Source organism: Candoia aspera, chromosome 8 (assembly GCF_035149785.1).
Source record: "Candoia aspera isolate rCanAsp1 chromosome 8, rCanAsp1.hap2, whole genome shotgun sequence".
Classification (NCBI taxonomy): Eukaryota; Metazoa; Chordata; class Lepidosauria; order Squamata; family Boidae; genus Candoia; species Candoia aspera.
The window spans coordinates 72,209,387-72,225,472 of record NC_086160.1 but is presented as its reverse complement, the minus strand read 5'-3'; the positions used below and the strand labels follow the sequence as shown (position 1 = coordinate 72,225,472).

The 16,086-nt window shown below is 41.0% G+C and overlaps 1 protein-coding gene across 2 annotated transcripts in view; it reads left to right on the top strand.

Annotated features, from left to right (window-relative positions):
• The window catches only part of CTNNA2 (catenin alpha 2), a 586,207-nt gene that overhangs the window by 524,968 nt on the left and 45,153 nt on the right, over positions 1–16,086 (top strand). For both annotated transcript variants that reach the window (XM_063310026.1, XM_063310025.1), the window contains exon 13: positions 10,384–10,535. In XM_063310026.1, coding sequence (XP_063166096.1) covers positions 10,384–10,535 — 152 coding nt within the window. The remainder of the gene's footprint in view (positions 1–10,383; positions 10,536–16,086) is intronic.

The window sequence follows — 16,086 nt, the reverse complement described above, 5'->3', positions numbered from 1 at the left end:
CACAGATCTCAGACCCAATGCACACTTGTCTTTTCAGCATGCATGGCCTCTGAGCTTTTTTTTTGGAGAGCTTTTCCTCACCTCATTTCTTCTTTCTTTGGCCCAGTGTTGCCAAGTAAGCACGATTCTTGTGTTTATGCTAATTATAGCTTGGAAGCAAATCCCAGAATAGAATATCTTGGATTTCAGTAATAATATATGTTATTACTCCTCTTATGTCTTTTCTCCTTCTTCTGTCAAGATTTAGTTTGTAAGCTCCACCAAGAAGAGATTATGCTTCCTCTGTGCAAAGCTAGATACACTGGTGACATAATTAATGGCATTAATTGATTAATGACAATTAATTAACGGTACCTCTATACAAAGGCATTGTGCCACTTTAGAACCATCTAGGTACCTGCCCAGATGCATGAGGTTGGATTGTTTAAAATGCCGAGTCCTTTTTTTATTGCCTCCATGCTGATTTATCTGAAATGAGATAAAAGCTGGTTGTTTCCTTCCTGACCTCTACTCTAGATGCTGCAGCAATATATGGAGCTAGTTAGGAAGGCAGCAAATGCAAAAAAGACCATCATAACTCACAGTGGGGCTAGATTAATAAACACAATATTTTGAAAACATGGATGGAGGGAATAGCTAGCAATTATTTTAAACTAATTCTCTTTTGGGGCCATGCAGCTTTTTGTTATGCCAAGAACAGTGGGGGCTGGTGGTAGACAATGATCAAATGACATTTTTTTCACTTGTCACTTTTTCTTTTTTTCACTTTTCACTTTTCTGTTGGTTAACCAAAGAAAGTGCTGTTCTGCTCTTGAAACCACTGCTTGTTCTCATGTTGCAATGCTGGCAAAAATAAAGACGATTGCAACTGCTTTAGATAGTGGGAGGAATTTCAGGATGGACATGCCACTACAGTAGATAAAAGGACACCAAAGCAACTTTCGGAAACATATTCTTCCATATAACTATCAAATAGTTATGCTGAGTACGCCATACGATTCCAGAATGGAAATGTTGAATATGTGGCCCTTCAGATGATGTTAGAAAACCACCCCTGTCATTCCTCCCCATCAGCTAGCTGGTAGAAGCTGATGGAAGTTGGAATACAACCAGACAGTATCCCTATCTCTGAATTACAGCACACAAAACAGCCCATTGGTAGAGGCTAAAGATCCATCTAGCACAGCATTTTGTTTTCAGCCGTAGCCAATTAGTGTCCCTGAAAAGTCCAAAGTTGGAGAAGACCCAACCGCTACACCAAGCAAATGAAATTCAGTGGCATGCAGCCCATGAATCCAGTGCTTCAATTACGAGCTAATTTTGGTGAATTAATTAACTGAGCAAGCAAAGAAGGATCCAAATGGCCACTTCCAACTCTAGGATTCTATCATTCTAATCTAAATCTAAACCCATGTAGGGATTTGAGAAGCAGCAGAACCTGTATTCTTGTACATTCTGAAAGTTCTTTTTATTATGTATTGCCTAAAATAGCATTTTATATTGTTGATCCTCAAACTATTTGCAGTGAATTTCATTTCTTACATACACACAGATTTCTAGTGGGAAAATGCAGACATGCATTTAATCCTAAATAGACAATTTGGCGGAAGTGGCCCATATTGTCAATTTTAGCAAAAGTTATATCCCAAATTGAACCTATTAAGGAGACATACATCTGTGTTGTTTTCTGTAACTTTTAAAATACTTTAAATTCTATGTTCATTCCGTCTCCTTTTGGCATCAGTTTCTGAATATTTTAATTTGCTGTAAGTCTGAACAAATGTGTGCAGTCTTCCGTAATACAGTTACTATGTACAGATTTTTTTCTAATTTACTCATTTTTGCATCAATTTTCTCTAATGTAAGCATTTTATGTTCATAACTACGTATTTGTAATTTTTCTATAGTGTATGCATTACTGACTCAGGAAACTGCCTCATCAACAAAGAGAAATATATATATATATATTTAGTGTATATATATATATATATATATATAGTTAGTGTATATATATATATATATATATAGTTAGTGTATGTATATATATATATATATATATATATATATATATATATACACACATACATACATACACTAACTAAAACATAAATGCAAATTAAATCAGGTTTGGGTACAGCTATTCAATCCCTAGTACAAAATAATAATCTTAATCTGCTAATATTTACAGAGAGATTAAAAACCAGTCTACTAACTGGCCAAGTTTAGAACATTTTTGATCTGTCTATCTGTGAATGTGTGGAAGATATGTTTGTTTAATTGCCTGTGTCAACTTATATACCATTATAATTCTCTGCAAAGCTTGCTGTCTTTTAATTATGTCTGGAACAGCCAGATCCAACAAGATAGAAATTATGCAGCATGAAGCTTTTTATATCAGATTTAGATGTAATAAAACTTCCATGAAATATTTAGAATCTTCTGACATGAAATTTACAATCCTCATAGAAAAGTCTTTGACAAACACTCCAAGCTAAATAAAATGTCATGTTCATTTCTTTCTTTCTTCCTCCCATAATAATTCAGAAATGGAGACATGGGGGGTGTTACCTTGTGGCCCTAATAAACTTTTGAATTTGCGATCACTGCCTTTCCGTGAGGCCAATCTCCTTTCCTTACAAAAGAAATTTAAGGTCTGAAAAATACCAGCTGGAGGTGGAAAAGTTTGTTTCAAAACTGATACCAGTAACTCCAAATCCTGTAAGATAGTGGGTCTATTTCCAGACAACAAAATGGGCTAGGGAGTCCTTGGTGCTCTCTGAGCCTTGTGGTTTTCTTGCAGATGCTTCATTGCCAGACTAGGCAACATCTTCAGTGCGAACATGGACTAGGCATGGGTTGTTTGCTGCATCTTTTGTTTGCCTGTCCTTTTTTTGTAATCTCATGTTTGCATGTCCATTACATGTTATTTTGAGGAACAGTGATTACATCTCTTACTGTACTCCCATCCTGAATGGGCAGAGGGGGAAGTTGTCCCAGATGGATGGATGGTGCAGGATAAGGCGAGACAGCAAGGGATTAGGTTTTAAGTGTCCTGAATGTCTTAAGTCTACCCTCTATTCTTTCTCTCTCAGCTAGCCTGCTGATTTTAACTAGAGAGAAGTTACTATATTTTTTACCATGTAAGATAAGCCAACTGTTCATGTGACTTTAGGATAAAGGGCACGCTTTTTTTCCTTCTCATCAGGCAAGCAAGGATTCCAGTTGGTCCTGTTTCCTCCTGTTCAGTTGAGTTGCTGAACTACTGCAAAAAACCATCTTGGATATTCCCTGGCAGATTACAAAAACCGAGACACTAATTTTCAAAGGAAGATAACAATGGCATTCTATAGTCTTATTCCAGGATTGCTGTTAATGCTCAAATATTCATCCAGAGTTCTCATTTCAAGAAGGGGGTAGAACTGCATCACCAAAAGTAATTACAGAATCGAAACATTGAAAAGGACACCAAGATGCATCAGGAAATTCTAGAATTCACACATTCTGCCAATCAAGCACTTGAAATAGAGCAGAAGAAAAGGGGAAGGTATCAGATGCAATTTGACCAGTAGTTTGTTGGTCCACTTTCCAGTAAAAGAAGTCCTGCGGGCTTGGGGCTGCTGCAAGTGAGTCTTGGATATTGTATTAGATTAAAGCTCTTTTAAATTTTTAAAAAGCTGTGGATGCTTTATTCTTCAAAGGTCTTTTGTGCCCCTGCAATGTTTCAGGTGGCCACACCACCTAGGAAGCCACAGGTAGGCATCTCTTTAGGATATCAGCAAAGTCCCTGGGCCATCTCATGTAGATAAATCCTTTAAAATATTCTGAATGTCATTGGGTTACTGCTTTGCCTTGACTATGAGTAGGCCAGAAGATCACAGATTCAACTTCCATCCAGTAGACTGTGCACATCAGAGTAGATATTAGATCAAAGGTACCCACAGAAGTGATGCTATGTTGGGAAAATGCACTAAGAAAAGGAAGAACTCCGCCCACATATTGCCTCTATGGACTGTGCCACAGGAAAAGGCAGCCAGAAGAGAAATCTACCTTTTGTGCAATCTGTAGTAACAATGTCATTGGTGATTTACGGTACACTTTACACTGCTGGATCATATCAGGGTTACCCTTTCCTTAGAATCATGGAACAAGCTACCAGTTTGAAGCTGGTACCCAAGATGTAAGAACATGATTAAGGATAGTTTTTGTAGCAGAGGTACACGTTGCCCATTTCGACCACTTTATTTTCATCACAGCCGTTCCTCTTGACTTTATTTGCCCATTCCCTAAAGTCTTCCTATATATTAATTCAGGAGGTCCCAATTTTCTTTGATCTTTGGCCTCTGAATGGGGCTGGAGTTCAAAAAGGCAGCTGGGCACAACCATAACAAACTCTTCGCGTGCTGCTGGCTCTTCTCCGAGTTTCGTTTTCCTGGTTTGAGCCCAGCAAGTTTCTGTTTCCTCCTCTGGCTCAGAAGGGGTTTCGCTCTCTGAGTCAGAGGCAGGCTTGACTCTGACAGACCATAGGAAACAATAATTTAAAACCTTGCCAGCTGCACGTTTGCATATCTCTCCCCCACCCCCCCGCTTCCAAACATTTTGGGCCGACACGCTGCGCAGTTGAATATGAAAGTATCACTTTGAAAGATGTACCCATCAGGGTACTACAAAGTGTGTCAGCAGAGAGAGGATGGCTGGCATAATTAATTTTATTTTGGATTCATTTCTGTAACAGGTTTCATTTTGATGAATCATGCTTGGAATGTGCCATTTAATATCAGATTTCTCCTGCTAAACTCTGAGCACACTGGATCTCTCGAAGTATGCTTAAAGTTTAGAGATGTTCATAAAAGGGAAGTCTTATGGCATTTGCTTCCTTCTGCTGAAAGTGGAAGATTTTTTTTTCCTATGTTGTAAGATATCGGGAAAAGAAATCCCCATAAAATATATTCCTTTTCCCCCTTTCTTCCCAACTGAATATGCAGTCTTAAGAATGTTAGCACGATACTCTGATCACATTAAGATAATGTGAATTTTGAAACGCATGTATTAAAGGGCAATAAAGTGGGGTGGAAAAGGTTACACAGGCAGACTGCTTAGCCGCCAATGAGATCTATAAGTCTTTATGACAGTACAACTGTCAACGTGTTATAGGGATTTTTGTTGCTGCTGTTGTATCCTGAATGATTCATGTTGCAGAGTGAAGTGAGAGAACCAAAAGAACTTGGACAAAAAATGAATCGGGAGAAAGATACTTGTGGTGTTGTTGCCCAAACATTTTGCAAATGAAATTTTGTGTTGTTTATTCGTTTAGTCGCTTCCGACTCTTCGTGACTTCATGGACCAGCCCACGCCAGAGCTTCCTGTCGGTCGTCAACACCCCCAGCTCCCCCAGGGACGAGTCCGTCACCTCCAGAATATCATCCATCCATCTTGCCCTTGGTCGGCCCCTCTTCCTTTTGCCCTCCACTCTCCCTAGCATCAGCATCTTCTCCAGGGTGTCCTGTCTTCTCATGATGTGGGCAACGTATTTCAGTTTTGCCTTTAATATCATTCCCGCAAGTGAGCAGTCTGGCTTGATTTCCTGGAGGATGGACTGGTTTGATCTTCTTGCAGTCCAAGGCACTCTCAGAATTTTCCTCCAACACCACAGTTCAAAAGCATCGATCTTCCTTCGCTCAGCCTTCCTTATGGTCCAGCTCTCGCAGCCATATGTTACTACGGGGAACACCATTGCTTTAACTATGCGGACCTTTGTTGTCAGTGTGATGTCTCTGCTCTTGACTATTTTATCGAGATTTGTCATTGCTCTTCTCCCAAGGATTAAGCGTCTTCTGATTTCCTGACTGCAGTCAGCATCTGCAGTAATCTTCGCACCTAGAAATACAAAATGAAATTTTACTTGGCTGGAATTCCCTCTCCCCTATACCACCATTTTAGATGGTTCCCAAGATCAGATTTCCTCCCTCTTTGTTCTGGAATAATAAGTAAAAATGAAAAAAAAAAAAAACTGATAATAATTTTGAAACAAATTAAAATGCAAAAAAAAATGTTCCTTAGAGGGAGTTTGCTAGTTAGATGGCTGTCACTAGTTACGCTGCTGAGCCTTCAATAACATCTGCACCTGGCCAACCTTGACTGAACTTGGAACACTAAGCAGGTTGGCCCTAGATAAATAATACTTGGGTGGATGACCACCAGGCTGTTCCCTGGTTCCAAATTCCAAAGCTATAGGCTAAACTGGGAAGTCAAAACACACCTGGAGTTAGAGGGCAATAGCAAACCACCTTCTTTATCAAGCTTCCCTGGGAGGACTTGACAGCGATTCACAGATCTCTTAGCACCAAGACAGCTCTGCTATTTTGTTTGTTTTGGTGGTAGAGTCATCAACTCAGCGCAGCTAGATAAGAATCTTTATTGCAGACAAGAATATAGCTATATAATTCAGTTGATTATCCCCTGCTAGTAAGAGTATGGAGATGAAATCTTCAGTAATGGTTGAAAGTTGGTTCTTCTTCCCGTTCCTCCTGTGACTAACTGATTATTGGCAAAGCATTGGGTGGCCTTCAAGCCAAGTGGGATCTTTCCATAATTGTCCACCTCCCTCCTGAGCTATCATACCCACCTTACTGCCAAGAAAACCACACAAAGGTCCTCTGGAAATCACCAGGAATTAACTCAAAGAAGGCCTTACTATTAATATGAACCTTCCCCCTTCTTTATCTCTGGGCTTCCTAAGCAAAAACGTGAAGCGGCTTGCAGTTTCCTCTTCCAACTGGCAATCGCAGTGAGGGTTCCAGGAGCCAACCATAGCACATCGCATGTCATCTTGTAAATAATTAAGATTTAGGCTAAGGCATTTACTTCCATGTTCCCAGTCCATATAATTGCATACAGGAGCACCAGGTAAGGGCGGTTTGCTTAGTGAGAAGACATGCAGCTCAGTCTTGTAGCTCCAGTGCTACAATATATTTTTTTTAAATTGCATGGCAGGAGCCCAGCCATGCTGACATTGCAAGATAAGACACACACAGGCAAGTGAATGCTCAGAATCCATCCTGCCTGCACCAGTTGAATACACATTTTCCATTTCGAAGACTGTTTGCCATACAAATCAGCAAATAGCCCTCTAGGATTTTTTTTCTGCCTTTGCTGGCTACAAAAGCCATCCCAAGGCCTATATATATTGCAGAAATAAATACTGAATGTGCCAGTTAGGCATGGATTCATAAAGTATGAAAGTGTGCCCCAACCATTAATACTGCGAATTGCTCACATAAAGCCATTAGCATCTTTCATGTTCTACACTCAGCTGGGATTTAGGCACCAGTAGCTCTTCTGGGGACTTGAAGGCAACTCATGTGTCAGATTTTAGCACTGGAAGAGAAAAAAAAAAACTTAGTTATAGCCAGCAATCTCTCTGTCTCTCTCTGTCTCTGTCTCTCTCTCTTTTTAACCATATGGCATAGCAGTTCAGTGTTCATGCTGCTTTTTCTTGCTGGGAAATCCTTGTGAGGTCCAGCAGCCATATGTGTAGACTCTTTAGCCATGAAAAGTCATGTTGCCCAGGGTGCTCCATGAGGAGGCTAGTCTACATTGTATGTTGGAAACAGTCAGCATTGTGTACTGGTGAAGGGGTTGGACTAGGAGCAAAGAGAATCTACCTTCAACCACAGAAGCTTCCAGGATGGCTGTGGGCCAGTTCCTCTCTCTCATTTCAGCCTACCTTACAGAATTATTGCAAGGACAAATTGGGGAAGGAGGATATATAAATATAGCATGCTGGCTGGGGAATTCTGGGAAGTGAAGTCCATACTTGTTAAGGTTGCCAAGGTTGAGAAACAGTGATCTAGGTATATATAGACAGGAAGACTAAATTTCTTGGAAAGCCAATGCAGTGTAGCAATGAAGGTGTTGGACCAGAAATGAGAAGGTTCAAATCCACGTTCCGCCACAGAATCTCACTGAGGGACTTGGGGCTAGTCCTTCTCCCTTAGCCTAACCTACATCACAGAAAAGTAGCTTATAAATCTAACAAATAAATAATAACAAATAAACACAAATCATTTTCCATTTCTGGCATATATTCAATTGCCCTTTCCAGCAAGATGATAGCTAGCTAGAGATAATATTTATTTCATACAGTGACCAGATGAAACAGAACATATATAAGCTAAATACAGCAAAGGAAAACAACAACAAACAAACCATCCACATAGCCACATAGCAAATTAAAAAGGTGACTATTTGTTCGAATGTACTCTGAGTCTCATAGTCCAAAGTATTAAAGTAATTATTAGATAAGGTACCAGAGTAATGGGAGTTAGTATTTCAATGCTATATTACAGAAGATAAATGAGTTGGGGATGATGATGTCAGCCATGTGCAATTGTCAGTTGTTTGCGCACATTCACAGCAGCTATACAGAACTTTGCTACATTATGGGTGATAGCACTTGACTTGTTTGATAAGAGGAAATTGACATGAAGTTCCTCAGGATAATTTGGTGCATGTAGCAAGACAGGGCAGATGAGTCTTCTTCAGATATCATTGTAGAAGGAGCAGTGCAGCAGGATGTGAAGAATAGATTCAACAGCAGTATGTACTTTTATCACCATGAGGACCACACCATAATTTACGTAAGACATTGAGGGCCACACTTCAAATGAGGGTCTTCAGAGGGTTTAAGGGAAGACATGACTGTTTTAAGTCCCCCTCTGGCACAGAGACTCATTGGGAAATTTGGGGTTGGTCAGTCTCTCAAACCAACCTATCTTACAGATTGTAGGGAAAATTTATAAATACAGATTTTTAAATAGAGATATGAATAGGCATGAAAGCTACATTTTAGAAAGCTAATGTGGTGTTGTGGTTAAGGGGCTGGACTAGTACTGGGAAGACCCAGGTTATTGTCTGCCCTCAGTGGTAGAAGCTTCTCTAGGTGATGTTGGTCCAGACACACTCCCTCAGCCCAATCACATAAGACTGCTATGTGAGCTGCCTTCTGAAAGAAAGATAGGATATCAATCAATCAAATAAATAAATAAAGTGTGCCTAGATTGTATAAATTATTTTGTCACAAATTCAATCTATTATGTCCATAGCTTGTTGTCTTCTTCCAGATCTGTGCCGGAATAGCCAAGATAATCTTCAGTTCAGTTCCAACAGAAGCTAGAACTGGTTGGTGAAGTCTGATTTGAGGTGGTGTGTTGATTTTGATTTATCAAAAGAGCTTTGAAACCCTTGCTGTGCCTGTGACTCTAGCTATGGATACATATGATGTGGCAGATATCCTGTAACATAGGGATGAATGCATCAGTTAATTTCTGGTCTGTGATGTAACTGCTTGTATTTGACAACGACCCTTTCCGTTCCCATTTCTTCCTGATCCACAGATTAAAAAGAAATTCAGTAGGAAATTTTGCATTTTAGTACATTTTAAGTGCACATTTCTACACATCCTTTTTCTCCCCAACACACTTTTTAAAAATATATCATGATATATTTGGTGAGTCAAGAACTGACTCAGAATATTTTAAAACTATGAAAGCAAGTGGATAACTTAAAAACTAATGCACACTCAAATCAATTCATCCTACAATTTTCAGAGATTGAAATCCTTTCTTCCAGAAATCTATAAGGGAGCCCAATTTAGGTTGATATCCCCTTTCCAGAATATGTATAAGATTTCATGGTACTCATGTCATGTTTGCCCACATCAGAGTTAAGGCAGGATTTTAGGAATGGGTAGGCAAATTTGAAATTAAAACTTCAAGTTTCATTCAGGTACAGCAACTCCCATTTCAGTCCTCAGCACCCTACCTGAGCTTGCCCCATTCAAGTCATGCCAGTTGATATGTTCCCCAAAGCAGTCACTTGCATTTCAAGATCTCCAAGCCACCACTGTCCATACAAATTATAGTGCCCAGCCTGGAAGAAACCCACAGTATTGAATGGATTGCTTGAAGGAGCCAGATTTTCTCAGGGATTTGGTAGCAACCTGCTTCCATGATGTACAGCTAGAAAACACAGGATCTTGCAGACCTCTCCAGTCCTTCCCTGCACTTCCTACTCTGGAGTAAGGAGAAATCTCAATGATGGAGGAGTCCGTTGCAATTGAAAAGCATTCTGAGGGATCCAAACAACTGTTGGTTTAAATCTCATAACTTTACACAATGTACTGCACCTACATTAACTGTTAAATTCTTTGTCCACACAATCTTGAGATGATAGGACTATTTCTGGTTGGATAATTTCATATTTACCCATTTCTACATCCTGATGCTGCAGCACCACATGTTCCAGACCTGCTTGAAAGTCTTTTATGCCCAAGGGGAAGCACTTGGAAACCTACATTCTCATGGCCTTTCCTTTGGTTTAATTTAGTGATGCCGCGTTTTGCTGAACAAGTGGAAGTCGCTATTGAAGCCCTGAGTGCAAACGTCCCACAGCCGTTTGAAGAGAATGAGTTCATTGACGCCTCTCGCTTGGTTTATGATGGTGTTCGGGACATCAGGAAAGCTGTACTGATGATAAGGGTAAGACACCCAGGAAAATGAAGGGGGGAGATCCTAGAAGGGAGAAAGGATGTATTAACTCTTTGGCATTTGCACTGTGTTGTCAACTGTAAGATTTATTGGCATCAAGTGTCATAAATATAGCAAGAACAGATGATGAGTGGCCAGCAAAATCTCTTTTAAAAATCATATTGTATACACTTGCATACAGTCTTTCCTTTACTTTAGGGGTTGAGTTACACAGACCCTGTGAAGTAGGTTGAGTTGAGAGGGAATACAAATGGCTGGTCTTAAAACAGGAATCACAAGTCCTACAACTGAGGTCCCTGGACTTCCGACTATGAAGCACTACGGAAGGAAAAAAGGTGCCGTTCTGGGTTGGCTGGGGGTTCTCTGAACACTGGCTCATGGCCTTCTATTGTTCAATCAACAGGATTGGGCTTCAGGCTACAGCTTCTCCAGGCCAGCCTCCAAGCACCGGTCCAAAACTTCAGATCCCTTCCAGAGCCATATTTTAATACAGTGTCCAATAGTTTTTCATTAACCTGGTCGTGGCAAAAAATATTTTACCTAAGAACATCTAACAAGATTCATAACAATGCAGGAATCCTTTTCTTCTTCTTTTGTATTATATTCCTCAGAGCCGAACTCAACAGTCTGGCTATTCCACTGTAATGGTAAAGTCTCTTACAGTCAGGCTCAGCCTCCTGATTTCATGGACACGTCCATGTAGTTTGTTTGGTAGAAATATGGACATGATTTGCTTGTTGCCTTCTTATGTTTTTGTTTGTTTGTTTGTTTGTGATTCCCAGTCTAGCCCACAGCTCTGACATTCTGTGAAAGTTGCCCATCCAGGCACTAACCAGGCCTAAACCGGTTTAGTTTCCCAACCTAAACAATACGAGCCAGGGCCATCATTATTCATTCAAAGTACATTAACTGTCCACAAGAAATGACTAACCAATTTGGAGGACATGCTCATCACCCAGTCCTATGTGGGGTTGTAGGTAAAAGGCTCAAGACCTTAGTGTACATAAGTGAATCACGGGCTAACGAAAGAAAAACCTCTTTCCTTCCACTAAGCTCATTCATGGAATGTAATGATTGATTGGGTGTAAGATTTGTTGATTTAAATTTTATAAGCCCACTTTTAGGGTAAATTCAGCTAAGAGGTTTAATCTAATATTTTACCTTTGCATCTGTGTTCAAATGAATAATAGCAAGGAGAATTAGTAGTAACAACAAATAGTAGAGTTTTCTGTATTATAAGCCCATCACCCTTGTCAGCCATCCTGACACCCCAAGATAATTTTTATCTTAGTAGGATCATGTCAAGGAGAGTTGTATACTTCATTGGAAAAGATGAAATGCACAAGCTAGAACCTCCAAAACACAGATGCATTTCCCACAATAAATAGGAAAGCACAGTACAGTTTTCAATTTACAGAAAGACCTTATCTCCTCTGCTGTTTCTAAAATGGTGGCACCCTAATGGGTAAATACCTGATATTATCCTCTCTTCAAGCTTAAACATGTAAGTATCTTACCAGAAATCAGAGTAACTTGGTCTTCCCCAGTGTTGCATGCTTAATCACTCTAGCCTGATTCCCATAGTTATTTTGCTGGCAAAAGCCCATATTTTATGTTCAGCGTGGGCTCCATTTGTGATTACATGTTGAGGTGTGCCAAGAAAGCAGTACCTGAATATTCATACAACATATCAGCCAGAAACCAACTGACCACTATATCTGAGATAGTAAATCACTTTCAACTCAAAACAGCATATTAAATGATTAGTACTTCCCATCTTTCTTTTTCTAGAAGGGTGGCAAATGTGAACCCTTTGGATTTCCAAGCCCATTCAGGGAGGGAAGATTCTTCTTAGCGTGTCCTAGCCATTCCTATACATTATTTGACTGAGAATGAATCCTGTGACGTATCTGTCAGTAACACCCACCCCCAAGCCCCCACACAATTTAGTCTTGATCTCCCTCACTTGGACTGTTGTAAATGCTAATGGGGGAGAATTCTCTTCTTTTCCCTTGTATGTCATAGCAACAGCAAATTGGGTAAGCTAATTGCTAGTTTTTGTACTTGGATATAAGCAGCAACATTAGAGAAGCCTGGAGATTGTCGACTGGCTGCCCTTTAATAATCAGTGTTTCAATACAGATCAGTTTTCAAAAACCAATCATGTGGAAACTGTTTCCTTTTCACCCAGCATACTTTTGCCAAGAAATTACACATTCCCCAAGGTGTTTGGGTATCTGGTTTTCAATTGTGCCAAGAAGATTAGAACCACTTGTATCGATTTAATGCATGTATAGAACTCAGAGTAGAGGATAGGTGTTTTTAATATCTAAATGAATAAATAAATTAACTAACTGCTTCACTGAATCTCCAAGGGGAGAGGTTTTGGTGTTTATTCAGGTAAGAAACTGTCATTTCAACCTTGAGTAAGCAATTGATTTCATTTTATCAGGATCTTTTCCTCCTTAATAAACTAAACAGCGCAACAACAGAGGGAGTCATTTTGCATAGAGCTCTCTAGCCTTGCCCTCACCAGCTTGCTAATCAGCCTCAATTGGTGGGATTCTTTCAAGTCCAAAGATGTGACCTTGGAGGAAATGACAAGATTTCTTCTGAATCCTCCACACCTGTGTTGAAGAGAATGTAGTATGTCAGCTTTGTGGGTGCAAGTCAGCAGACTGAAATGAAATCTTTAGCACACACAATTTCTGAACAAATTTCATGTTTCTTCCTGTTGTTGTGACTGTTGAAAACCTTTTCTGCAAACATGGACATTAAACCAATTTTTAATCAGGTTAGCTGTCAGTCAGAGGCATTTGTGATGCCCCAGTAACTGTTCAGAGAAGAGGTTACAAAGCAAAGAAATTATCTTAGATATTTGTCTGGCTGTGCAGGCAAGGAAATCACCTTGTTTTTTTAACACATGAAGAGTTTTCTTTCCTACTGTCATGAGCACTGATGGTGAGCAGGAGGGGGCCCCTATCCAGGGGGGAAAACACATGCATAGTACTGAGGAGTTAAGCAGCCATTCAAAGAGGCACAGATCAGACCCACCTTGACTTTTGGGGTTTATCTGTCTGGGTTTTCCCACGCTTCTTCAGTTTGTTAGGATTCTGTCTTATGTAGCAGTAATAAACACTAGAGAACTACTCCTCGTCTCAGTGTGATCTCTGACTGTTAGGACACCTACCTTAATAAACCAAAGGAAAGAAATCTTGTCTCAGTTTTACTGCAGTTTTATTCCTTTTGCGTAAGAGAATTAGTTGGGTAAAGTCAATGTTGGACCTGCTTTTGCCTTTAAAATGTATATCTTACTTTATATATTATGTATATGTAATTTATTTTAATGTGTATATGTTATTTATTTATTTATTTATTTAATGTGTATATGTATAACTAGAGCCAGTTTGGTCTAGTGGTTAAGGCAGTGGGCTAGAAACTGGTCCCGCCTTAGGCATGAAAGCCGGCTGGGTGACCTTGGGCCAATCCCTCTCTCTCAGCCCAAGAGCCAATCAGGCGTAGTAGGAGAGTTCTAGTCCTGCCTTAGGCATGAAAGCCGGCTGGGTGACCTTGGGCCAATCCCTCTCTCCCAGCCCAAGAGCCAATCAGGCGTAGTAGGAGAGTTCTAGTCCCGCCTTAGGTATGAAAGCCGGCTGGGTGACCTTGGGCCAATCCCTCTCTCCCAGCCCAAGAGCCAATCAGGCGTAGTAGGAGAGTTCTAGTCCCGCCTTAGGCATGAAAGCCGGCTGGGTGACCTTGGGCCAATCCCTCTCTCTCAGCCCAAGAGCCAATCAGGCGTAGTAGGAGAGTTCTAGTCCTGCCTTAGGCATGAAAGCTGGCTGGGTGACCTTGGGCCAATCCCTCTCTCCCAGCCCAAGAGCCAATCAGGCGTAGTAGGAGAGTTCTAGTCCCGCCTTAGGCATGAAAGCCGGCTGGGTGACCTTGGGCCAATCCCTCTCTCCCAGCCCAAGAGCCAATCAGGCGTAGTAGGAGAGTTCTAGTCCCGCCTTAGGTATGAAAGCCGGCTGGGTGACCTTGGGCCAATCCCTCTCTCCCAGCCCAAGAGCCAATCAGGCGTAGTAGGAGAGTTCTAGTCCCGCTTTAGGCATGAAAGCCGGCTGGGTGACCTTGGGCCAATCCCTCTCTCTCAGCCCAAGAGCCAATCAGGCATAGTAGGAGAGTTCTAGTCCCTCCTTAGGCATGAAAGCCGGCTGGGTGACCTTGGGCCAATCCCTCTCTCTCAGCCCTACCCACCTCACAGGGTTGTTGTTGTGGGGAAAAAGGGAGGAGGAAGGTATGTTTGCTGCCTTGAGTTAAAGGTGGGATAGAAAACAAACAAACAAACAAATAAGGGAAGGAGTAGAACATCCTTAAATATCATATATAAAGGCAACTGATTTGAGCTGAAAGTTAAATAAAAAGGAGTAGACCAGACTGCATCAATCTTCTATTGCTTTATCTGCACCTTAGTACATATGTGTTGTCACAATAACGGGGGTTTCCCCTAGAGAGATGCTTGGAAGAAAAGCCAAGTTGGAATGTCTATCTGCAAGGCCAGTCACTGCTGGATGATGCGGTGTGGTCCCTCTCTAAGATCTGATCACAGCAATGCAGGGAATGCAGTTCACTGGAACAATGGCATGCAGTCAGAATTCCATTATACCTACTGTTCAAAAATCCCATGTTATCCTCTTTCTCCCAAGCAAAGCATATACAAGCACAACATACGCCACAGGCTCCTCCCGGTGCTCTTCAGGTTGATTAACCATACTGAATGGGAATTCCAGCAGTTGTACTTCCACTACATCTGGAGGACCTCAGATAGAGGAAGCCTGTGTTACAGTAATGGAGATACTCAGGGTCTCAGTGTCCGTTGTCTCGCTTGTGATAAAGTCACTGTAGCTGCTTCTGATTGTTGTTCAGCTGCAGCTGGGATATCAAAGAGGGCAGCCTTTGGCTATTCTGTCAGAGGGGTTTGATGTTCACTCTGCCTGCAGAAGATGAACAAAAAGTTAGCAGACGATGGGGAAGCATTGCTCAGTGGAAGAGATTTGGAGCTGTTTTGAATTTTGAAGTCCTTTAGTCTTCAGTAGCCAGGGTTGGACCGCCCCAACGTATCTAAGAGCCATGCCTTCTGCTTGTCAAGATAAGGCGGATAAGGTTACCTTGGCTATTTTCTTATTTGCACAGAACCCCTGCTGATTTCAAGTGGGAGTTAATGAGGAATAACAAAGCATAGACTCGCATGAGAAAAAAGACTGTTTGCCCTTCAGAGCACTTTGAAAACACCCACAAAGATATCTTGACATGCCATACACCCCCTTTCCCCTGGAAGAGAGATTTCTTGGTTTAATGGTTGCTCCTAACATCCTCTCTTACAATTGGTGCCTTGCCTTTATTTGTACAGTACATTCCATTACAAGAGCTATTGCCATGTTCTCTCTGCTATAATCCAGCCATTTGTTTAACCATCTCAGCTCTGGAACCCTGAAAAACGTCTTGCGAATATGGAGGAATGAACGTGTGAAAAGAGCAAATGAAC